The following is a 25,438-nucleotide window of genomic DNA, read 5'->3' on the forward strand; positions in this document are numbered from 1 at the left end:
TAATAACATTAGTATTAATATTAATACTAATACTGAACCTGAAGACAGGAGAGAATCTGGTTCAAGGAGGTTTAAAATAATTTAAATGTGTCAACAGAATTCTTCTCTTTCTTTCCTTCTCTCTCTTCCCTCCCTCTTTCTTTCCTCCCTCTTTCCTCCCTTCCTCTCTTCCCTCCCTCCCTTTTTCCTTCCTCTCTTCCCTTCTCTCCTTCCTCTCTTTCCTCCCTTCCTCCCTCCCTTCTCTCCTCCCTCTCTTTCCTCCCTTCCTCCCTCCCTTCTCTCCTCCCTCTCTTCTCTTTCCTCCCTCCCTCTCGTTCCTCTTCTCATTCAGCTCGTGAACTGACGTCCTGTTATTTCCTGTTTCCTTTCAGTTTGTTGTTGATGACGTGATAAATAAATCGTAGAGTCTGACGTCGTCTCCACGTGTTTCTTATCTACGTTAAATATTTCCGGCTCCGACTGATTCTGACGCGTCATCGTGTTGTTTCACCTCCAGTTCTCTGAGGATGCCGCTCTGACCACACGTCTCCAGATCCTCCAGGGCCTGAGACCAGAAGTTCTCCTCCTGGTCCGGTTCCGTCCCATCGTGGCCCACGGTGAACCTGGACAGGTCAGAGGTCAGAGGTCAGAGGTTCAGCCAATCAGAGGAGAGGAGCAGCCAGGTGGGAGTTAACCAACACATTCAGGAGGCCGGGGGTTTGTGGTCATGCTGGTGAGGAGGAGACACATCCACCAGGTGAGACGGGGGTCAAAGGTCACCAGGTGAGGGGTTCTGCTAGAGGAGTGTGTGTGTGGGGGGGGGGCGGGGTTAAGGGTTAAAGGTTAAAGGTCAGCGTGGTACCTGCTGTCAGAGATTAGACCACTGGGCAGATTACAGCCTCTGCAGACACAACGTCAAACATCATTTCTTTCCTTCACTAACGAATCATTTCAGACGTTTAAATTTACTCTCCCCTCACCCTGTGAGCGGTGGGCGGTCCCAGTCCTCGTCACTCAGCCCCAGGTCCGACAGCGGATTGGCTCGCTGGCGGGCGGAGGAAGACGATTGGCTGTTGGTCGTCTTGGCGTTGCGCCACTCGTGGAAACTGTACGGAGACGACTGAAAGGGTGGCGCTGGAAGACGGAGACAAACGTTCAGTTAAGCCCCATTCACACGGGACCGGTTCTACCCGGGACCGGTTCTACCTGGGACCGGTTCTACCTGGGACCGGGTCCCGTGGTTCAGGTTCTACCTGGGACCGGTTCTACCTGGGACCTGGTCCCGTGGTTCAGATGTTCTACCTGGGACCTGGTTCTACCTGGGACCGGTTCTACCTGGGACCTGGTCCCGTGGTTCAGATGTTCTACCTGGGACCGGTTCTACCTGGGACCTGTCCCAGGGTCAGAGTTCACGGGGACGGACCTGGACCGGTCGCCTGGTTCAGATGTTCTACCTGGGACCGGTTCTACCTGGGACCGGTTCTACCTGGGACCTGGTCCCGTGGTTCAGATGTTCTACCTGGGACCGGTTCTACCTGGGACCGGTTCTACCTGGGACCTGGTCCCGTGGTTCAGATGTTCTACCTGGGACCTGGTTCTACCTGGGACCTGGTCCCGTGGTTCAGATGTTCTGCCTGGGACCGGTTCTCCCTGGGACCGGTTCTGCCTGGGACCTGGTCCCGGGGTTCAGGGGCGGAGTCGTACCTGGGCCGGTGTAGCTGCCGTCCATGTTGGACCCGTCCCAGGACTCCACGGCGCTGTCCACGGACGGGAGCGTGCTGAACGCTCGCTGGTTGGTCGGAGGCGCTACCATGACAACAGGCTCCTCCTCTCCGTCCTGGTGCTCCTGGCTAAGCCCCGCCCCCGGGCCCAAGCCTGAACCAATCACGCACGACTTGGGGCTCGATACTGAAACGACGAACAGATGATTCGGGGTTTAGATATAAAGCTGTGAAACTATTCGACTGTTGATCAGACTCGTCTCACGGTTCATGTGGATTCATTTAGATTTTAGATTCATGTTTATTCTCGATTAATCACGTTTCATTGTTCAGATGTAAAGTGCTGATGAAACGAGTCGTACGTTCTCCCTGCTTCTTGATCTTCAGCGTCACCGTCTCTCCCGCCTGCTGCAGCAAACTGATGGCTTCACTCAGAGGTTTCCCCTTCAGGCTGCTGCTGTTTATGGCCAGGATCCGGTCGCCCACGTGAATCGCACCCGTTCTGCACAGAAACACAAACGGTTTCATCTCCAAGACCACGACAACTACTTCATTTCACATCTCAGAACACGGTTTAAACAGCTTATGTCACATAACACTGTTCTGTTCTGTAATTAGCTTTTATGCTGCGACACTGAACGAGATAATATCTGACTATAACAAATAATAACAAAGAAATAAAATAAATAAATAGAAATACAAAACAAAAATAAACAACTAAAAACCATTAAATAAATAAAAGTAAAAATAAATATAATAATATTAAAATAAAATAATAACAAATAAATAAATACAGATACAAAACAAAAATAAACAACTAAAAAACACTAAATAAATAAAAGGGAGAATAAATATAATAATATTAAAATCAAATAATAACAAAGAAAACCAATAAATAATAAGAAATAAAACCATAAACCAAACAAAAATAAACCAACAAACAAAGAATGAAATTAACCTGAGGAAAATGAAACGATCTACAGATAAAACCCGGTAACTATGTTATTAATTATGAGCAGCAGAGGGCGACATTGTTCATTTTATGTTTCCTTCCTTTATGTCTCAGCATCAGTTACACAAACGACTGGTTCAGTATCGCACACGTTGATTCTTATGACTTAACACAAACAATGGAACATGAACACAAACCTCCACAACTATGATTTGTGAATAATGAGGGCGACTAATTATACTATTGCACATAAAACCCATTGATGGTTAATACGTGGTTCTGTGAGTGTATAATATATTTATAGAGGTTTTATATATATGAGCTGTTATTTATCAGTAACCGGCTTCATATTTGCTGTTTGTTGGTGCAGCTGATTGTTTCTATATTAATACTTTCTGTTTATTAAATCCAGGGTCATGTGATATGAATCAGGGGGGAGGAGTTAATACGATTGTATATTATATGTTTATATATTTTTGTTCTAACTAAACTTTGTTCTAACTGAACCCCGTAAACCCGGTGGATCCCAGTCCAGGTCTGAGCCCCGGTCTGAGTCCCGGTCTGAGCCCCGGTCTGAGCCCCAGTCTGAGTCCTGGTCTGAGTCCAGGTCTGAGCCCAGGTCTGAGCCCCGGTCTGAGTCCCGGTCTGAGCCCCGGTCTGAGTCCAGGTCTGAGCCCCGGTCTGAGCCCCGGTCTGAGTCCAGGTCTGAGTCCAGGTCTGAGTCCAGGTCAGAGTCCTGGTCTGAGTCCTGGTCTGAGTCCAGGTCTGAGTCCAGGTCTCAGTCCCGGTCTGAGTCCCGGTCTGAGTCCCGGTCTGAGTCCCGGTCTGAGTCCTGGTCTGAGTCCAGGTCTGAGTCCTGGTCTGAGTCCTGGTCTGAGCCCCGGTCTGAGTCCTGGTCTGAGTCCAGGTCTGAGTCCTGGTCTGAGTCCAGGTCTGAGTCCTGGTCTGAGTCCTGGTCTGAGCCCCGGTCTGAGTCCCGGTCTGAGTCCCGGTTCCCGGCCCCGGTCTGGGTCCAGGTTCTACCTCTCGGCCAGCCCCCCCTTGGTCAGGGAGGAGATGATGATGGGGTCGAACGGCTCCTCGGTGCCGGAGATGGTGATGCCCAGCGGGCCCCCGTATCTCTGCAGCTCCACCGTGTAGATGATGGAGCCCGACACCTCCTGCTCGTCTGAAACGTCCAACACACATTCACTCAGAGTCAGATCTGCTCCTTAAACAAGGCGACGTTTATTCGTCTGGTTTATGGGACGAGATCCGGTCACAGCAAAATATTCACAGGGATAAAGGTCAAAGAGAAAAGACTGAAACAGGCAGAGAACAGAGAACGGGACGAAATAAAGAAACGCTACAAGAAAAGATCATAGAATCACTGATGTAGTAAAACCTCAAGTTAATCATCCATCCATCATCTATCTATCATCCATCCATCATCCATCCATCATCTATCTATCATCCATCCATCATCCATCTATCATCCATCCATCATCCATCTATCATCCATCCATCAATCATCCATCAATCTATCATCCATCTATCATCCATCCATCCATCTATCATCCATCCATCATCAATCAATCATCTATCATCCATCCATCCATCCATCATCCATCCATCCATCCATCATCCATCCATCCATCATCCATTCATCCATCATCCATCTATCATCCATCATCCATCCATCATCCATCCATCCATCATCCATCCATCCATCTATCATCCATCCATCCATCCATCATCCATCCATCAATCATCCATCCATCAATCATCCATCATCCATCATCCATCATCCATCATCCATCCATCCATCCATCCATCATCCATCCATCAATCATCCATCATCCATCATCCATCATCCATCATCCATCCATCCATCCATCCATCATCCATCCATCAATCATCCATCATCCATCATCCATCCATCAATCATCCATCAATCTATCATCCATCCATCATCCATCCATCCATCTATCATCCATCCATCATCAATCAATCATCTATCATCCATCCATCCATCACATCCATCCATCCATCATCATCCATCCATCATCATCATCATCATCCATCATCATCCATCCATCCATCCATCCATCATCCATCCATCCATCATCATCATCCATCATCCATCAATCATCCATCCATCATCCATCATCCATCCATCATCATCCATCATCCATCCATCAATCCATCCATCATCCATCCATCCATCCATCCATCCATCATCCATCATCCATCATCCATCCATCATCCATCCATCATCATCCATCATCCATCCATCATCCATCATCATCCATCATCCATCATCATCCATCCATCATCCATCATCCATCCATCATCATCCATCCATCATCCATCATCCATCCATCATCCATCCATCCATCATCCATCCATCATCCATCCATCCTCATCCATCCATCTCATCATCCTCTCATCCATCATCCATCCATCCATCATCATCCTATCCATCCATCATCATCATCCATCCATCCATCATCCATCCATCCATCCATCCATCCATCCATCATCATCATCAAACCATCATCATCATCATCATCCATCTCCATCCATCCATCATCCATCCATCACATATCTCATCATCCATCCATCATCCATCATCCATCCATCCATCATCCATCCATCCATCATCCATCATCATCCATCATCCATCATCCATCATCATCATCCATCATCCATCATCCATCATCCATCATCCATCATCCATCCATCCATCATCCATCATCATCCATCCATCATCCATCCATCCATCATCATCATCCATCCATCATCCATCATCCATCCATCCATCATCCATCATCCATCCATCATCATCCATCATCCATCATCATCCATCATCCATCCATCCATCATCCATCCATCATCCATCCATCCATCATCCATCCATCATCCATCCATCCATCCATCCATCATCCATCCATCATCCATCATCCATCCATCATCATCCATCCATCATCCATCCATCATCCTCCATCCATCCATCATCCATCATCCATCCATCCATCCATCCATCCATCCATCATCCATCATCCATCATCATCCATCATCCATCATCCATCCATCATCCATCCATCATCCATCCATCATCATCCATCATCCATCATCATCCATCCATCATCCATCCATCATCCATCCATCATCCATCCATCATCCATCCATCATCCATCCATCCATTCATCCATCCATCCATCCATCCATCCATCATCATCATCCATCATCCATCCATCCATCCATCATCATCCATCCATCCATCCATCATCCATCATCCATCATCCATCCATCCATCATCCCTCCATCATCCATCATCCATCCATCATCCACATCCATCATCATCCATCCCATCCATCCATCATCCATTCATCATCCATCCATCATTATCCATCATCAATCATCTCATCACATCCATATCATTCATCCCTCATTCATCCATCATCATCCATCCATCATCATCTCATCATCATCATCATCTCATCCATCATCCATCCATCATCATCCATCATCATCCATCACATCTCATCCATCATCATCATCCATCATCCATCATCTCTCCATCCATCATCATCATACAATCCATTTTCCTATCATCTCTTACATTCTATACATCCATCAGTATCATACATCCATCATCCATGTTCTCTGTGTCTCCGTCCATCATGTCTCTGAGGACTAACAGTTCTCGTCGCGATTTGAGCGACGAGTTCTCACACTGCTGCAATCCTGAACGCTCCTCCAGAGCATTACTACAACCGATGTTATCGATGGACAACAGTTGTCCGAGCTCACGTGTCTACAAAAAAGTCATTAACTACGGGGAAAAGCATCAACTCGGTACTAACAAACAGGAATTAAATCATTTCAGGACATTTCAGGACATTTCAGGACAAACCTCCATCGAATGAACCGTGGACAGTTCAGCCAGAACATTTTATACATAATTACAACAGCGACTGAAAAAGGAACAGGCTGATATTTGTCTCTGTCCTATAAACTCCACAAAATCACCTCAAACATCAGCAGGACAAACTAATACGATAAAAATGGTTCATTTATATTTAAATTATTTTAAATTTATATATAAATTTATATTTATTCATTCATTCATTCATTATCACCTTATTTCAGTCTGTATTTTACATTAGTTCTTTATACATTTCATAAAGAACATGTTTAGAACATGGAATGAAGTAGAAGAGGAAATATAATATAATAACGTTTTAGAAACATTCGTCTAATAAATAAGTATTTGGATCATTTTTAAAAACAACTCAACTCTATTTATATCGCGCTTTAAACAACAGCTGCAGCCGAGACAAAGAACTTTACATGGAGGAAATAAGAGCATAAAACATGACGCAATAAAAAACAATAAAACAATAGAAACAATAGAAAATAATAGAATAAAAGCACCAGGTGAGGACAGAGCCTTAACGCTGGATTAAACGTGACGGAATAAAAATGGGTTAAAAACAACTTTACACTCTTTTACAGAAATGATCTTAGTTTTGTTTAGTTTTTGTGTAATAACTTGAAGCTTCATCCTGTCCTACAATTATTTTCTTTATTTTTCATTTATTTTTGTCTTGATTAAACTGTTTTATATTGTTGTTGGAAACTCAGGTAACTTGTTCTTAAAGCTTTTATGTGAAAAATAAAGTATGAAAGTATAAAAAAGTCTCCAACCCGACTTTTCTTAATCTAAGTAACTGAACACAAACTAGACTGGAGGCTGTGATTCTTTACAATAACACAGTTAATTAGTCTAATGTCTTTATTTAAAGTTTAATTATAGGATCTGTGTTTGTTTTATACGTTTCCTCAGATTTTAACACAACGTGTCGTATATCAACGTGTTTGTCGTCATTGTTTCCTCTGGAACTGGATAATATTTAATCCTGTAACGTGTTTAAATGAACGTTTCCTGCTTCACGCTCCAGATCACATGACCCACAAAGCGTCCTGCAGCGTTAGCGTCGTTAGCGTTAGCGTCGTTAGCGTTAGCTCGATGAACAGCTGAGGCCGTGTGAACCCGGTTACCTGTGAGCGACGCTTCCCTTCTTGATGTCGGAGATGATGAGCGGGTCTCCTGGTTTCCTGTTGGACGGAGCTGCAGAGACAGAGTCCAGACGTGAGTCCACACAGATGGACAGGAGACGCGTTAGAGACAAAGAGGACGGGGACTCTTACAGCTGATGGTGATGCCGAGCTCCACCCCCGGCTTCTTGGGAAGCTTCACGTGGAACGTCCCTGAACTGGGGATGACGGACTCTGGGACACGTGGACAGAGACACTTTAACCTCAGTCAACTAACAACAACCAGTCATGATGCGTCTTCGACTTTTCTGACGCGTGTATGAACCATAAATATTTGTCCTGCGATGAAAACAACAGCAGATGAAGGTGAATCACAGCAGAGAATCAACACGTTTCTAAAGGAGACGACAGACGTTTGTTCAGATAAGAAGGAAAATGTTCAGGTAATAAAGGAAGGAAGGAAGGAAGGGAGGGAGGAAGGAAGGAAGGAAGGAAGGGAGGGAGGGAGGAAGGAAGGAAGGAAGGAAGGAAGGGAGGGAGGGAGGAAGGAAGGAAGGGAGGAAGGAAGGAAGGAAGGAAGGGAGGGAGGGAGGAAGGAGGAGGGAGGGAGGGAGGAAGGAAGGAGAGGAAGGAAGGGAGGGAGGGAAGGAGGGAGGAAGGGAGGGAGGGAAGGAGGGAGGAGGGAGGAAGGGAGGGAGGGAAGGAGGGAGGAAGGGAGGGAGGAGGAAGGAGGGAGGAAGGAAGGGAGGGAGGGAGGAGGAAGGAGGAAGGAAAGGGGGAAGGAGAGGGAGGGAGGGAGGGAAGGGAAGGGAGGGAGGAAGGAAGGGAGGAGGAGGAAGGGAGGGAGAGGGAGGGAGGAAGGAAGGGAGGGAGGAAGGAAAGGAGGAGGGAGGAAGGAGGGAGGAAGGAAGGGAGGGAGGGAGGGAGGAGGAAGGAAGGAAGGGAGGGAGGAAGGAAGGAAGGGAGAGGAAGGAAGGAAGGAAGGAAGGAAGGAAGGAAGGAAGGGAGGGAGGAAGGGAGGGAGGAAGGAAGGGAGGGAGGGAGGGAGGAAGGGAGGGAGGAATGAAGGGAGGAAGGGAGGGAGGAATGAAGGGAGGAAGGAGGAGGAGGAAGGAGGGGAGGAGGAGGAAGGGAGGAGGAAGGAAGGAGGGAAGGAAGGAAGGAAGGGGGAGAGGGAGAAGGAGGGAGGAAGGAAGGGAGGAAGGAAGGAGGAGAGGAGGAAGGGGAAGGAGGAGGGAAGGAAGGGAGGGGAGGGGGAGGGAGGAAGGAAGGGAGGGAGGGAGGAAGGAAGGGAGGGAGGGAGGGAGGAATGAAGGGAGGAAGGGAGGGAGGAAGGAAGGAAGGAAGGTGTTGCTCTGAGGTGTTTGTAGCCTTTTGTCGTGTCTTTGTGGCTCTAAACTGGAGCGTCGGAGGTTTATTAATAATTAATTAATTAATTAATTAATTAATTAAAGCTGGAGTTCGTTTCTAATCACAGACGCTGGTGAAGGATGAAGGAGACGTCGTCTCACCCGCGACGTCGAACTCGATCTCCAGCGTGAGCTGAGCCGTGATGGACGAGTCTCTGAGCAGCTGGTTGGTCTCCTCCAGGGTGGAGTCCTCGGTGGGGACGCCGTTAATGGACAAGATCCTGTCTCCGATCTGCAGGATCCCGCACCTACAGGGAGACGAACGCTTTACTCTATTATTTCATCCTTCTTCCTGTTTTACTACCAGACGATAATATCAGGGATAAACACACAGCGTGGACAAATAAACGTCCTCCAGCATCGTCCCCGTCCCTCCCGCCACCATGACCCGGTGAATAATCGCTGACCTCTCCGCGGGACTGTCCGGGTCGATGTAGGCGATGAGCGGCGGCGAGGACAGCGTCTCCGTGGCGAAGACTCCGCCCTGCAGCTGCAGCCCGAACCCCATGATGCCGTCGCCTAGCAACGTCACCTCCGTGGTCTCCGTGTGGACCACCTGACCGGCGAGGCCCACGGTGCTGGACGCCAGGGACACTGAGACACACAGGGGACAGGGAGACACGCGCGTTACTGTCTTTTCTCCTCCTCCTCGTCCCGCGGGGGTTTCTTTTGGGGACGTGGACTCACGGGAACTCTTGAAGTCCTTCTTCTTGCCCTTCCTCCTCATCAACGTGCCCCGCGGACTCGTGGGATACATGTTCCTGGGCAGCGTGCTCATGTTCAGGGACGAGAGACTATAGGCCGACATGGAACCAGGGGAGAACGAGTGGCTGAGAGCTGCAGAGAGAGAGGAGGAAGATCTATTATAAATACAACACAACATAAAAAGAAAGAAAGAAAGAAAGAAAGAAAGAAGGGGAGGAGGAAAGAAGGAGGGAAAGACGGAAAGGAAGGAGGAAGAGGGGTGGACGTACGGGGGTTGTTCGTATGCCGGTTGTGAGACCTGGCGCCTGATTGGTCGGGGTGGTAGGTGTTGTAGTGGTAAGGGGGGAGGATGGGGGCGGAGCCTCCGGTCTCCCAGGGGAGGGGGCGGGGACTACGCTGCACCTTGACTGCACACAGAGGAAGGTGTTCAGGTTAGGAGCTACAGGTCAGAGGTCAGGAGGTGATTTATCAGCATAGATATAGAAAAAGTAGATCTGGACTCTACTTATAAATATATCTATGTTATAAAAGACGACGTCTTTTATACGTACGACACGTTTTTATGGGTTATTTCAGTCTTTATTCAGACAAAAACATCAGGAAAACTGGACTGTGATGTGTTCAGGGCCCGCCCAGGACGGCCGTCTGCGTTCGTACCGTGCTGTGGTGCGTTCAGGGCCGGTCGGGCCTGGTGCTGGGGCAGGATCTCCATGCGGACGGTTTGACACGAGGCCGAGAGGAGCTGAGTGGCTTCGGCCAGAGAACAGAACTCCATGGACTTCCCATCAACGGACAGGATGTGGTCGCCCGCATGGAGAGCGCCACACCTAGGACACGAGAGGGGAGGAGTTACACCGAGAAGGAAGGAAGGAAGGAAGGGAGGGAAGGAAGGACAGAAGGGAGGAAGGTACCTGTCTGCTATGCTGGCCGGCTTAACCTTGTCGATGATGATGACCTGCTTGCTGCAGAACATGGAGGTGGACAAAGCCACGCCCAGACTGGAGCCCGTCGCCTTGGCAACCTCGACAAGCAGCGGCCCCGACGCCGTGGCAACCGAATCTGAGGGAGACGAGAAAATGACTTAAAACGGGGTTCCACATGGCTCCGTACCGGCTCCTCTGCTATTTAACCTCTACATGTCCACGTCACAGAACACGCCCGTAGTTTTAATCTCTTCTTTATTTAGATTACGTGAAAACGACAAAATATTAGTTCTGATACTTTCTTTGAATGTTGTTTTATCTTGAATAAACCTTATCTTGAGTTTCTCTGATTTTTATTAACTTGATATTTTTCTAGGTATTAATAATGAGCGTTGCGTTCACTGACCCATCACGGAGACGTCGTACTCGATGAGCAGCGTGGCTTCCTGCCCGCACTGCTTCAGGATGCTCATGGCTTCCGACAACGTGCTGCCATGGAGACGGATCCCGTCGATGCTTAGCAACCGATCGCCCGGTTTAACGGTTCCTTCCCTGTGGAGAGAGAGAGAGTTTTTTAGTTTCCGCTCTTTCCGACGGACGAACACCGGAGGGTAAAGGTCACGTACCGGTCGGCCGGGCCGCCCGGTCTGATGGTTGTTATGACGATGGGGCGGGACTTGTTCCTGTCTTCATGGGCGCCGCCTGCAAACGCACAAAATCAGGCCATGCGTTAGTTTTTTTTTTTTTTGTTTTCGTAAAACCCACAAACAACAAACTGGTCGCGTTTCACCTCTGATGACGAAGCCGAAGCTGTTTCCTTCTTTGTGAAGCGTCACCTCCACGTTCTTGAACATCACCCCCGACCCCTGCACCGCTGCAACACAACGCAACACAACGCAACACAACATCAACACGACATCAACACAACGCAACACAACATCAACACGACATCAACACGACATCAACACATGGCGGCGGCTGCAGCGTCGCGCGTTTAAAACCTGTGGACTTACAGACGGGAGGCAGCTCGTACTCCACCTCCAGCACCACCCGCTCGCCCACGTTCTTCAGCAAACTGATGATCTCGTCGTGTCTGAACTTCGCCAGGTTGATGCCGTTGACGGAGCGGATGTAGTCGCCCACGTTCAGCTGGTCGCTCCTGAACAGAGACTCGACTTTAATTCAACGCTAAGAAATCAACTCGAACGCACTCGAAACATTTCTTTCTTTTTTTATTTAAATTTTTGCAGTTAAATGTCTCATTTTACTAAATAAACAATTGAAAACGCATCAATATATAACCCGAACTCTATTCTAAACTTCGGACTCCTCTCAGTTACCTTTGTCTGGTTTAACATGTGACATGTGTTGTGTATTTGCTGTAGGATGAAGAAACTGATGCTGCTCTAAACGACGATTGCTCCTAATACGATGGTTGGAAACGTAAAAATAAAAAAATTCTCCAGCATCACAAACTCTTGGTGGAGGAAAGTTTATCTGAAGTCTCATCATTGGAAACACATTCTGCATCTGCAAAGACCTGACGGGCCAATCAGATCGTTTGGGGGCGGGGCTTAACCCTTTATAGGGCACTCACTGAAATACCTGGAAATTCTAAATTTAATTTTTTTAATTTTCACGGAGAAAATCCAGATGAATAAATCTGGTTCTGGTCTCATATCTGGTTCCTGGTCTCATATCTGGTTCCTGGTCTCATATCTGGTTCTGGTCTCATATCTGGTTCCTGGTCTCATGTCTGGTTCTGGTCTCATATCTGGTTCCTGGTCCTTAAACTAATGTAAACATGTATTTGTCACATTAGAACATCATCAACATCATCACATTAGAAACATCAGGACACTTGTTCTTCTTCATGGTTCCTGATAAACCAGGTCAGAGGGGGGACCTTGTAGACCACATTAGACCCTGATTAGACCTGACAGTGTTTCCTTGATCTTCTCTGATTGGCTCAATGAAAACCACATGACACTACACCTCACTGAGAGGAACCAGGAACCACGTTATCACACATGGTTCCTAAACGTAGTCACAGACGTCATCTGACACATGTGGAGTTGCTTCCGCTATCACTGTTAGCTTGTTTAGGCTAACGTAGCAGCTAATATCATCATATTTCAGCCAACACAGTTAAAATGTTGATGGATTTAAATATCTTTTTAGGATTTTAGATCTTTGTTTTCATTTGTGAAAAACCTGTTGATGGTTTTTGGTGCAAATGAAAACAAAAAGGAAGCTACATTCTTTCCTAACGTTTTGGCTCGATATGAGCCAAGACATAAAATAAAAGTGCATTTTAAACCGAATGAAACGCTGGTGTGGTGGCGTCGTACCTGGCGGCGATGCCTCCCTGTCGCAGGTTTGAAACCCGAGGTTTCCCGTCTTTGTCGATGCCGCCTGAAACCGTCAGGCCGAGCGTCGTCCCTTCCTTCTTCATCAGCTCCACCACGGAGCAGCCGCGAAACTCGTCTGCAGAAACCACGCTGTTCTTTTACTCAACATAAAAATGATTTCACTCTCTGCCTCCATCTCACAGAAATAAAATAATAATCCCGACAAAGAGAGAAGTGAAGTCATCGTCTATTCTGTCGTTTCCATCTATATTTTATCAAACGCCTGAAATATTAAACAGAGGCCGAGATGAACAGAGAGAGACCAGAGGTGTTTCAGCGTCGTGCGGTCGATCCTCAGGTGATAAATCAGAAGCAGGGTTTGGTTAAAATGTTACATTTTAATATTAATCAGGTTTCATCCCCTTTCGTTCAGTCTTTGGTCTCGTCCATCGTCACCTTCCTTTCGCACAGAAAAGCAGCAGCGTCCTGACACTGACTCACCGTCTAAAATAAACCTCGTTCATGAAGCAGCAGCTGAACTTCAGGGAACATGAAGCGGGAAGTTTAGAAGTTCACTCGATGTATTTTACTAATTTAAAACAGTTTGTCTCCTCGGTCCTGGAGCTTCTACGTTGGTTCTCCAAGATGTTCTGCAAAGTCCTAGAGATGAATCTCGTCTTCTAGCTGAACTGGTTCTGAATGAAGTCCTAAAACTGGTCCCTTATCTGGTCTAACTGGATCTGGACCTGCTCCTTTAACGGATTGTGGGATTAGTTTGAGCTGATATTGAATCACTAGTTCTTCTCACTGGTCCTGAAGCTGCACCTTAAACAGATTTTTCTAAATGTCTCTAAACCTTCATCAGCTTCTTCCTGGTTTTGAACCTTTTTACCAGATCGTTTACCAGATTTTAAACAACTAACACTGATCTCAAGGTTTCTCCATCACCACATCTCTACTCTCTGAGTTTTTATTTTACAGCTTTCAGTCTTGTTTTGTATTTTATTTCCGTTCATCTGAGCTACAACGAGGCCACCAGCTCCAGGTGGGAGGAGATAAACCGTGACCGTCAGCATCTTTCCTGCAGGTCATTTGTTCTATTTTAGTTGTGCGTGACTGTAAATAAAAATCCGGAGTCACCTGGAATACTCTGCCTCCTGATGGCCAGCGCTCCGTCTGGAGGCCTCGACCCGGCCGAGTGTTTGGTGTACGGCCCTTCATCTGCAACACAAACAGACACACAAACATCTCACTGGTTTACAGGCGTTAACTTTAACTGGAGCTGAGGATCTATCGCGTCCTTTAAAGGGTTTAATTTCACAGGCTCCTCCCAGAGTCCAGCGTCATCTCTACTCACCGTCACCGTCACCGTCACCATGAGCCAGAGAATAGTTTCCACCACAGAAACTTAGCATGTTAGCATCCTAATTAGCTTAGATTAAAGCTAAGGAAAATGAGCAGGCACCTCTAAAGAAGCTTCTGTTAAACTCAGACTCATGAATAAAGGAAGCACAGTCACAGAGCGATGACCTCATCAGCACAGCGACCAATCCCTGCCAAGAACCACATGGTCCATCTCAGTCCGGGCCAATCACAGCAGAGCTTTACAGTGAGGTCATCACAGAGATGAGACGTCCAATAAGATCCTCATTTTAATAAAACTTTTAGATATTTAGGGAACAAATCATCTAGATTTGTTCTGTTATGAGTAAAAGTCAGAAGTGATCAAGTATTAATGATTATTTGACTTTTATTTCATTCTTCTATTTGGATCCATGTTCTGATTTATTCCCTGTAGGTCGGTGATTATCAATGTGTCGACTATTTACTGATTAGTCACTTAATCCTTTTTCTTTCTACATTTGAGGAGAAAAAAACAAAAACAAGACGGGATAGTTTTTAAACCTTTAACTGCTACGTTCGTACGCGTCGATAAAATTAAGAACAACACAACCACACATGCAGCCACGTCTCCATCACATCTTTTCCCCGTGGAAACAAACATACGTTCACACTAAAACATCACGTTTGCTTTTCCAGAAAGAAGCCGAGTCCTCAAACACAGACTCAGGTCCCCACAACGTGAGTAAAGCAGGAAACACACACACACACACACACACACACACACACACACACACACACACACACACACACACACACACACACACACACACACACAGCGTAGCTAATGTAGATGAAAGCTGAGCCTTCATCCTTCCTCCTCCTCCTCCTCCAGATGTAGGACGACATCTCCTCAGCATTTACGTTACAATCCACACATTCACACATAAAACAACAAGGTCACGAGCAGCAGCGCCACCTAGTGGCAAGAAAAACATAAAACTGGTGTCTGATATGTGGATATTTGAGTCTTTAATCTGGAAATGAATCCAAACTGAGACCGTTTTCAGTTGTAAGTTATGAACATTTACGTTTCCTGGATGAAACGCCAGGAAACTGTGAAAATATTAATAAAATGTGCGGTTTCACAGCTACAAGCCAAAGTGTGTTTCTACTTGTATATTTAATGTCCACTGAGTCTGGACGCGACACAGCGAGGATCCATTTTTAATTGTTTTATTTATAGAGTTCTTCATGAAATGTTCAATAAATCTAAAACATTAAACATCATCTAAAAATGTACGATTATGTGTCTTTAAGTGTAAATATGCAGCAAAGAAGACAAACACAGCGGATTCTTCATAAAACTTTGATCATTTAAATAAATGTTAGTTTTTAAAGGCACAGACGCAGCAAACTAAGGTAACACAGCTGAACTTGAACGCACCACAAAGACTAAAGCCACCGACCAGCTGATACGTTCTACAAGCCTTCATGGGAGGCTACTAAGCTAAGCTAAGCTAAGCTAGGCTAGGCTAATATGAGCTACAAACCATGGATGAAATTTGTATTTGAAATCAGCATCAACGGTTTAATAGCAGATAAAAACACAGTGGAACCAGTTATTAGAACCTGATGTTAAACACCAGAACCTTTGCTTTAGAACACGACTGTTACACCATGTTTTCACTGGCGTTCCTAATAAACTGGCCAGGCTGACTACACTGTAGTGAAGGATATAAATATAACTGTGGAACAGAAATGTAATTAGCATGTTTGAGCGCCTGTTAGCATGTAGCATAGCATTGGTTACTCTAAATATCCTCGTGGACTCATGTGTGTGACTGTACTAACATCTGTACTAACATCTGTACTAAAACACACAACTAAACAGACGCACTAAATAAAAACACAGGTGAACCAACGTCTCTCAGTGATTAGACGCTAACGCTGAACATCACATCCACCAGGAGGTTTAGAGCAGCAGTGTTATTATATTATAACACATTCACTAGTCTCTATTGTCCCTAATGAACTGGCTGAGCTCATTCTATCTGTTATTTGTAGTGAAGATATAAATGTGACAAAAAGCCTCCTCGTACACGACCAATAAAGAAAAAGGAATCACCATGAAATGACAGTTAATCTCTTAACATGAGCTGGACCCACGTTTGTGACTGAACGCACACGTACGTGGACACTGGACTCAGTAAAGTCACAACACAACCAAACAGACGCACAACATGAAAACATCTAAGGCTGAACATGATGTTATTATAAGACAGTGACCGTCCCTAATAAAGTGGCCGCGCTCTGTGTAGCCTGTTAATACACAACATGAATATTACATCTTCTGTCTCTGCAGCGACTGAATCCATCCATCTCTCTCCCTCTTTCTTTCCAATGTCACTCGACCAGAACAACATGTATGTTAGATACCCCCCCCCCCCCCCCCCCCGTCCTCCCCCCCCTCTACCTTTGTTCACCCTGCGCAGGATCTGGCAGCGACATTTAAACGAGACGGCGATCATGGTGGAGTCGAGCCGAGAGACGCCTCCTCCCCCCCCAGCGCCATGCAGAGGCAAAAGCTACACCTCCTCTTCCTCCTCGTCGTGTCCTGTGCAGAGGGGGGGGGCGACGGGACGACCTCAGACAGAAACCAGCATCATGGAGAAGAGAGAGGGAGGGAGGGAGGGAGGGAGAGAGAGAGAGAGAGAGAGAGAGAGAGAGGGCTGCAGATGTGAATAGAATGAGGAGGAAGAGGAGGGGGAAGAGGGGGGAGGAAGAGGGGGAGGAGGTCGAGTCTGCGCAGACGGGAGGATGAAGATGAGCGAGAGGAGGAGGAGGAGGAGGAGGGGGGAGGAGGAGGGGGGAGGGGCTGCCTCTGGTTTATAATGTGCAGCTGGATGGAGGGAGAAGGGAAGGAAGGAAGGATGGAAATAAAAGAGAAGGAAGGATAGAAGGAAAGAAGGAAAGAAGGAAAGAAGGATGGAGGATGTGGTTCTGATCGGAGCGCTGTGATTGGCTGAGGGCTGCTGGGGGCGTGTCCTTGGTTCAGATTAGAGTCGACGAGTATTAACGGGATTAACAGCGTTGCCATAACAACGGAGGATGCAGGTCAGTGGAGCTCAGGAACCAGAACTATGATCAGAACCGGTTAAAACCCCAAAGGAACCACATAAACCAGAACCAGGTAAAAAAAAACCTCACGCGCCCTGATTAACTCACTGCAGGTTCATCTGAACCCAAAACATCCACCAGAACCACCTGGACCCACAGGAACCAGAACCAGCTGGAAACAGCTGGAACCACAGAACCACAGGAACCAGAACCAGCTGGAACCACAGAACCACAGGAACCAGAACCAGCTGGAACCACATGACCCAGAACCAGCTGGAACCACAGGAACCAGAACCAGCTGGAAACAGCTGGAACCACAGAACCACAGGAACCAGAACCAGCTGGAACCACATGACCCAGAACCAGCTGGAACCACAGGAACCAGAACCAGCTGGAACCACATGACCCAGAACCAGCTGGAACCACAGGAACCAGAACCAGCTGGAACCAGCTGAAACCACAGAACCCAGAACCAGCTGGAACCACAGGAACCAGAACCATCTGGAAACAGCTGGAACCACAGAACCACAGGAACCAGAACCACCTGGACCCACAGGAACCAGAACCAGCTGGAAACAGCTGGAACCACAGAACCACAGGAACCAGAACCAGCTGGAACCACAGAACCACAGGAACCAGAACCAGCTGGAACCACATGACCCAGAACCAGCTGGAACCACAGGAACCAGAACCAGCTGGAAACAGCTGGAACCACAGAACCACAGGAACCAGAACCAGCTGGAACCACATGACCCAGAACCAGCTGGAACCACAGGAACCAGAACCAGCTGGAACCACATGACCCAGAACCAGCTGGAACCACAGGAACCAGAACCAGCTGGAACCAGCTGAAACCACAGAACCCAGAACCAGCTGGAACCACAGGAACCAGAACCATCTGGAAACAGCTGGAACCACAGAACCACAGGAACCAGAACCAGCTGGAACCACAGGTACCAGAACCAGCTGGAAACAGCTGGAACCACAGACCCATCTGGAACCACAAGACTAAAAACCAGCTGGAACCACAGGAACCAGAACCAGCTGGAACCACGTGACCCAGAAACATCTGGAACCACAGGAACCAGAACCACCTGGAACCAGCTGAAACCACAGAACCCAGAATCAGCTGGAACCACAGGAACCAGAACCAACTAAAAGAACTAAAGGAACCAGAAGCAGTCGAAACCACAGGAACCAGAACTTGCTGAAGGAACCAGGATAAACCAGAAATGAACAGTACAACAATGTGGAACCAGAACCAGAACCAGAACCAGACTTCTTCACTTCCTTCATGGTCCGTGACTTGAAAACAGAACCAGTTCCTGGTCCCGGTCCGAGGTAATAACCTGTAATAACCTGCTATAATGAACGGTCCCCCCATTAAAACCCCCCCGGACACGCTCACATGCACACGGCCGTTACCATGGAAACTGGCTGATGAATAATTGAGGGGGGGGTGGGGGGGGGCGACCCGGCACCGTACAAAGAGGGATTCTGGGAGATGAAAGCGCCGCTCACACTGACGCTGTTTCTATACTAGCGAGGACCTTCCAGCCTCAGACCCGGTCTGGTTCTAGCCCCAGAAACCAGACCCGGTCTGGTTCTAGGGGGGCCCCCAGAAACCCAGAAACCCAGCGGGTCGGCTAATAACACGGCTTCAGAACCGGGACCTTTAATTAGCGCTGACGCTTCGACACGTTTCCATGTGTGCGAGGAGCAGATGGGACGAAGCGACAGCTCTGTAATCAACAAACCAGCACTTTGTCAAACTCTGCAGGAAGAAGCTGTGACCGAGGTTATTTCAGGAAGAGAACGCGGAGACGTCCTCTGTGACGACGGCAAAACACATAAAACACATAAAACTAATAATCAGGACCCAAAACATTTCAAAGGTTCTAATGAGGAGGTTTTTAACTCGTTTGAGCGTAAACGTAAAATAAAATTCCACTGAATTTGTTGCCAAAATAAAAATAAATTAACTTCTGTTGTGTGAATCTTTAACATCTTTTTTTTCCTGGTTCCTTGTTAATGCGCCCCCTACTGGACGACACAGAGAACTACTTCAATGACTAATTATTACTTTCCAGATATTTTCCTACATTCAACCGAATGTTTACAAATAAACTGATCACATGTTGAATAAAAATCCTTCTTCTTTCTTATTTCTGTGAAGGGAACGAGCACATTAACGTATAAGACGTTTAATGTATCATTTTTATAAAGTTTTTAATACTTCAAACAGTCACAGAATCTGATGCTCTGAACATTTCATACGCTGAACGATTCCCTGTAATTATTAAATCACATTTTTACGCGTTGTTTTCATAAAAACAATCTGCTTTATTGGTTCCTCGATAACTTGTTCGTAAAAATGCGCCCTCTGCTGGACGACACTGCAAACAGTCAGCGAATGTTTAATATTTTTAACACATCCGACCAAATGTTTTAATTTAAAGTTTCCACAGTTATTAGTATAAAATAGTTTAGACCCAACCTAAAACTTAAATCTTCATTTAATCAATAAAAGTCAGAAAAAAATAATTTATTGTCTCTATGTGAGGACGTGAAGACGCTTTGAGCTGATGTCGAGTAAATGTGAAAATCACTATGAAAGATAAAGTAAAGATAAATAAACTCGAAGGAGGCGGCGCTGTAATAACAGTTATTCCTGCTTCTTAATTTTAGAAGAACAAGCAGAGGTGGAGAAAAAAAAGAAATAAAGAAGAAGAAGTTGTTCTTTAATTTAGAAGAACTAATTAAACATTAAATCCAAATAATGAAGCTGAAGAGCTGCAGGTCCCGAGAGACGGAGGATTAATTAAAGTTTGTCTGGATTTCTGCTCCTTTCTTTCTGGCTCCGGAGATAATTCATCCATCCATCATCCATCCATCATCCCTCCATCATCCATCCATCCATCATCCATCATCCATCCATCATCCCTCCATCATCCCTCCATCATCCATCCATCATCCATCATCCATCATCCCTCCATCATCCATCCATCATCCATCCATCCATCATCCATCCATCATCCATCATCCATCCCTCCATCCTCCATCATCCATCCTCCATCCATCATCCATCCATCATCCATCATCCATCATCCATCATCCATCATCCATCCATCATCCATCATCCATCATCCATCCTCCATCCATCCATCATCCATCCATCCATCATCCATCATCCATCATCCATCATCCATCCATCATCCATCCATCATCCATCATCCCTCCATCCATCCATCATCCATCCATCCATCCATCCATCATCCATCATCCATCCATCCATCCATCCATCATCCATCATCCATCATCCTCCATCCATCCATCATCCATCCATCATCCATCATCCCTCCAATCATCCATCCATCCTCCATCATCCATCATCCATCATCCCTCCATCCATCCATCATCCATCCATCATCCATCATCCATCATCCATCCATCATCCATCATCCATCATCCATCATCCATCATCCTCCATCATCCATCATCCATCCATCTCCTCATCATCCATCCATATCCACATCATCATCTCATCATCCATCCATACCTATCATCTCATCCATCATCCTCATCTTCATCCATCCATCATCCCTCCATCCATCATCCATCCATCCATCCATCATCCATCCATCATCCATCCATCATCCATCCATCCCTCCCTACGCCTCTGAACCAGAACCAGAACCAGGTCCAGGTCCGTGGAGGAACGTGGGTTTGGCTCTGTGACTTTTATCCGACAGAAAGCTGCCCCCCCCCCCCCCCTCCTCTCTAATCTCCACCGTGTCGGACCAGTTATGCTAATAAAGACCTCGTTTAAAGCGTTAATTAACACATTTTTTCTGTGTCAACAACCTTCACATAACACACGACTGCTGCTGCTGAGAGAACCCGAATTAGCCTGAACGCGCTTCATTAATGTGCAAATGTATGCACCATAATGTTCCAGCATGTAACCAGATCATCTCACATGGGGGGGGGGGGGGGGAAGGTGAGACACAGGTGACGTGACAGACGGGGGCGTGGCCTGAGGGGGCAGACTTTAACACACCTTTATCATCCGTTCTTCGTGTCTTTATTTTGAGAAATAACTTGTGAACATGTAGTTTTAACTCATGAGTCTCTGGTTCCTGCAGCGGGAACCGTTTCTTTCTGTGTCTGAGATGAAACAGTCGTCGTGATGAATCTGCCTCCACCTTTAAAAACAGATTTAACAGATTTAATGTGTTGAGAAACAACAAAATGTTTGTTTTGCTTTGAACCATTTAACGTTCACCTTCTGCAGCAGGAAGCGTCGATAATTAAAGACGAACCGAGTTAGAATTTAATGGTCAAAATTCAATTTAACTTTATTTATAACAACCCAAATTGTCAGAACCCAGAGCAGCACTAAGGCAAGAAAAACTCCTTTCAACTGTAATTATTACAAATTATTCCCCAAACTACAAGATTTCACAAAGATGTTTGACATTTTACTGTTAAACTAAAACTAATTCTCGTCACCAATGAACGACGCAGACACAGACACAGACTTCGTACAAAGTAAAAATCAATCCAAGGACGACAACAAAGGACTTTGTGAAGACAGCGGAAGAAGCAGGAACAGAAATATCTACGTTAGCGTAACATGAGAGGACGTTCATCAGGGAAGAAGCTAAAGAATGATCTGAATTCTCCGTGGTTGTGTCCGGAGGAAGAACAGTGGAAACACGGAGGTGGAAGCATCATGGAGGCAGGAAGCTAAAGATCCGTCGCTGGACAAAGTTGTGGCTGAACGGTTTCAGAGAAAAGAACGAGATCATGAAGCCGTGACCTGGTTCTAATAATAAATCCTGGAGCGTTGGAGCGAGGACTCGGTTCTGTCAGGACGAATCAAATAGAAGCTTCTCCACAAGACAAGATTCATCAAAGGAGACTTTCAGCACATGTGACCGAAAACAGCAGAACCAAAGAAACTCAACACAGCGACGAAGACGCGGTGGAGAAAGTGCAGGAAACGAGGAAACGAGGAAACGAGGTGAAGAGCGACTGACTGATTTAACATGAAACTGTTTAATATACGACGACACCGTGAAACCAAACAGCAGAACCACATGAGAGCAGCTCGTCCGAAGCTTTTATCACAGCGAGTCCTGAGGTTCTGCTCCACACGAGGAACGTTTCTCATAAGGTTCATTACTGGATTAATATTCCTGGAAAAAAGGCAACATGTCTAGAAACAAGACCACACATCTGTTTAACTTTTATCAGGAAGTTGACAAATTACAGAGAAGAACTAGTGACTAACATCTGTCTCTGTGGAGGCAACAAAGAGTTAAATATTCCCGTGTTAATAAGTTATTTTCTATAACAAGCTTGAAATATTGGCGCCTGAACAGTCGCGGTTTAAAGGTTTGAATTGTGAGACGCTTTAAAATGATGTGACACCGTTTGAAATGAATCAGTGACTGAATTCACATTATTGTTATTGCGTGAAAAGGCAGAACTGCAGCGTCTTCTCTAAAATGAGCCGATAAAGCAACAAATCACAGTGAGTCTGTGGGTTCAACCAGACGTGAACGGCTTCATATACGATCACACGCTGCAGCAAACACACACATGAAGCTGCAGCGTAGAACGACACTTTAAATGACTGGATGATCGTTATTAACCTTCCTCCTCCAGGTTGATTCAGAGTCTTTCAGAGCCGCGATGAGTTCAGGTCCTGTGGGAGATTTCTCTGACAAACTGTGAAGCAGAGTGAAACTAAATCTCATCTCAGACGAGATGAACGAACACGGAAAACAAACAGAGACAAACGTCCGTCCAGGATTTTCCAGCTGACAACAGGAATGTGGACGGACGTGAAACTCAGATCGTGAGTCTTCAAGTTTTTCCGCCGAGACGAGAATAGAATCAAATTAACACAAAAGAGACGACAGCGAAGAATCAGAGCAGGAGAAACTGCAGCTGCATTCGAGTCAGAGCAGACGATCAATCTTCACTTTAAACCAGACGCTTTAAACCCAATAAAGGATCTGACTGGAGCTGAAATGTGGTTTAAGAAGCTGTAAATACAATAAACCGCTGCAGGAACCAGTTCCATTCATTTGCACCGAAGGGAAGTTAAAGTGGAACCGCTTCACGTTTTAATAACTAGTTATTAAGACTGATGCTAATTTCCCATAATCCCCGGATGTTTGAGGGCGAGTAGAATGTCCAAAATACTGCACCTGAACACACCTGAACGCACCACAAAGACAGAGGCCGGTATTCATCAATAAGAAAGAAGAAACCAAACCAGAGAATTAACAGGATAACGTCTTATTTGTTGGACGTTATTTAGCTGCGTTCTGGTTTGTGATGAACAGAAACATCAGATTATTTTAGATTTATTATTTAACTTCTGTGACTCTGCTTTAAATCCCACAGGTTTTACATGAGGAACTTTTTGTATATTGGATATTTATTCTGCGTCTAATGAAAGATAAATCTGGTGTAAATACAGTAAACGAGCTGCATGTCTCCTTCTTTCTCGGACCGATGGTTTGGATCAGGAAAGAATCAGTAACTGAGGAGGTTTGGACGTACGGACGTTTGTACGACTCGAGTTCAGTGAGAGTTTCGATCTCTGGCAAAAAAGACACAGCGCCAACTAGTGTTTGGTTGTTACACAGCCAGAGTGATGAGTGGGAAACACTAACAGTCCTACAGAAGCGCTTTAGCATCGCTAGGCTAATGGACGTTACTGGACAGAGTCTCGTGGACTCAAAGACGACGACGACCAGCAGCGTCAGAGCAGAACAACTCGTGTTCATGAGTAAAACCTGGAACAGACGCTAATCGATGCAAACACAACGTTGACCTGAACGGAAACACTGTCCAACGAACTGGTTCCTACGAACCAGATCCAGATCCAGAACCAGAACCAGATCCAGATCCAGATCCAGAACCAGATCCAGATCCAGAACCAGATCCACCGTGACGCCAGCAGCTCGAGGCGTCAGGTGAAGAAGAGCGACTGTGAACTACTAGTCCTCATTTATCCACTGGTTTATTCAGAGAAGTTAAAGAAGAACACAACACTGAGACCAGATTATACGTATTTTTCCTTTTTTTTTTTTAAGGATTAAACGTAAACATTGTTTACACTAAAACAAAATGGAAATAAAATTATTTGTAGGTTATTATTCTGTTGTGTTACTGGTCCCCTGCACTAGACTTACAGTATATGACGGTATGGTTACCAAGGCAACCAGAGTCCAGAACTACAAACGAACTGTTAGCGTAAAAAAAGACGGACGATGAAATTCTGACTGTTTAAATAGTTTTATCCTCCAGACACAGAAGCATTTCTCAGGAATAAGATCAGATCAGATCTTTAGGGATTAATAGAACTTAATACATTACTTTGGATTTGGAAACGATGAAATCCCAACGTCCTCAAACGAGTACTTGGGAGTTTGTTAAATTTGCATATAATGTCATATAAAACTATAAATAAACTGTATTGACCCTTCTCCACCAGTACATGGCAGATTAAAGCGTCCCCGTATGAGGACGCCGGGTCTCAGGAGGTTAACAACCAGGAAAACTCTCGACTGAGTCACAAAGTTGTGTAAATAAGACGCCGGGACAGAAACGACACTAAAGAAGAAGAAGAAGAAGAAGAAAATGAGAGGATGTGGAACCTGGAATTAGTGTGTGTCTGTGTGTGTGTCTGTGTGTGTTTATCCACATTCTCTTCATTCCTTTCCCAGCTCCCTCCTTCTCATTACCCACAAACCACCTGGCTCCTGTCACCTGGACACCTGAGCTTCAGCCCTTCATCTATAAAACAACACAAACACAAACAGGCGTCTGCTCCCGACCCAAACATGTAAAAACGTCCTGAGGAGGACGAGTG

The 25,438-nt window shown here is 46.0% G+C and overlaps 1 protein-coding gene across 1 annotated transcript in view; it reads right to left on the reverse strand.

Annotated features, from left to right (window-relative positions):
- Positions 1-25,438, reverse strand: part of grip1 (glutamate receptor interacting protein 1) — a 33,087-nt gene that overhangs the window by 7,228 nt on the left and 421 nt on the right. Inside the window, exons 2-23 of the mRNA XM_047575359.1 lie at positions 14,224-14,304; positions 13,084-13,219; positions 11,746-11,891; positions 11,523-11,606; positions 11,359-11,434; positions 11,139-11,284; positions 10,721-10,868; positions 10,467-10,636; positions 10,079-10,216; positions 9,792-9,941; positions 9,512-9,698; positions 9,207-9,352; positions 7,849-7,929; positions 7,699-7,768; positions 6,799-6,805; positions 6,336-6,451; positions 3,676-3,843; positions 2,063-2,202; positions 1,684-1,887; positions 960-1,113; positions 842-880; positions 491-602 (exon numbers count right to left, since the gene is read on the reverse strand). Coding sequence (XP_047431315.1) covers positions 491-602; positions 842-880; positions 960-1,113; positions 1,684-1,887; positions 2,063-2,202; positions 3,676-3,843; positions 6,336-6,451; positions 6,799-6,805; positions 7,699-7,768; positions 7,849-7,929; positions 9,207-9,352; positions 9,512-9,698; positions 9,792-9,941; positions 10,079-10,216; positions 10,467-10,636; positions 10,721-10,868; positions 11,139-11,284; positions 11,359-11,434; positions 11,523-11,606; positions 11,746-11,891; positions 13,084-13,219; positions 14,224-14,304 — 2,699 coding nt within the window. The remainder of the gene's footprint in view (positions 1-490; positions 603-841; positions 881-959; positions 1,114-1,683; positions 1,888-2,062; positions 2,203-3,675; positions 3,844-6,335; positions 6,452-6,798; positions 6,806-7,698; positions 7,769-7,848; positions 7,930-9,206; positions 9,353-9,511; positions 9,699-9,791; positions 9,942-10,078; positions 10,217-10,466; positions 10,637-10,720; positions 10,869-11,138; positions 11,285-11,358; positions 11,435-11,522; positions 11,607-11,745; positions 11,892-13,083; positions 13,220-14,223; positions 14,305-25,438) is intronic.

The sequence above is a fragment of the Mugil cephalus genome, chromosome 22 (assembly GCF_022458985.1).
Source record: "Mugil cephalus isolate CIBA_MC_2020 chromosome 22, CIBA_Mcephalus_1.1, whole genome shotgun sequence".
Lineage (NCBI taxonomy): Eukaryota > Metazoa > Chordata > Actinopteri > Mugiliformes > Mugilidae > Mugil > Mugil cephalus.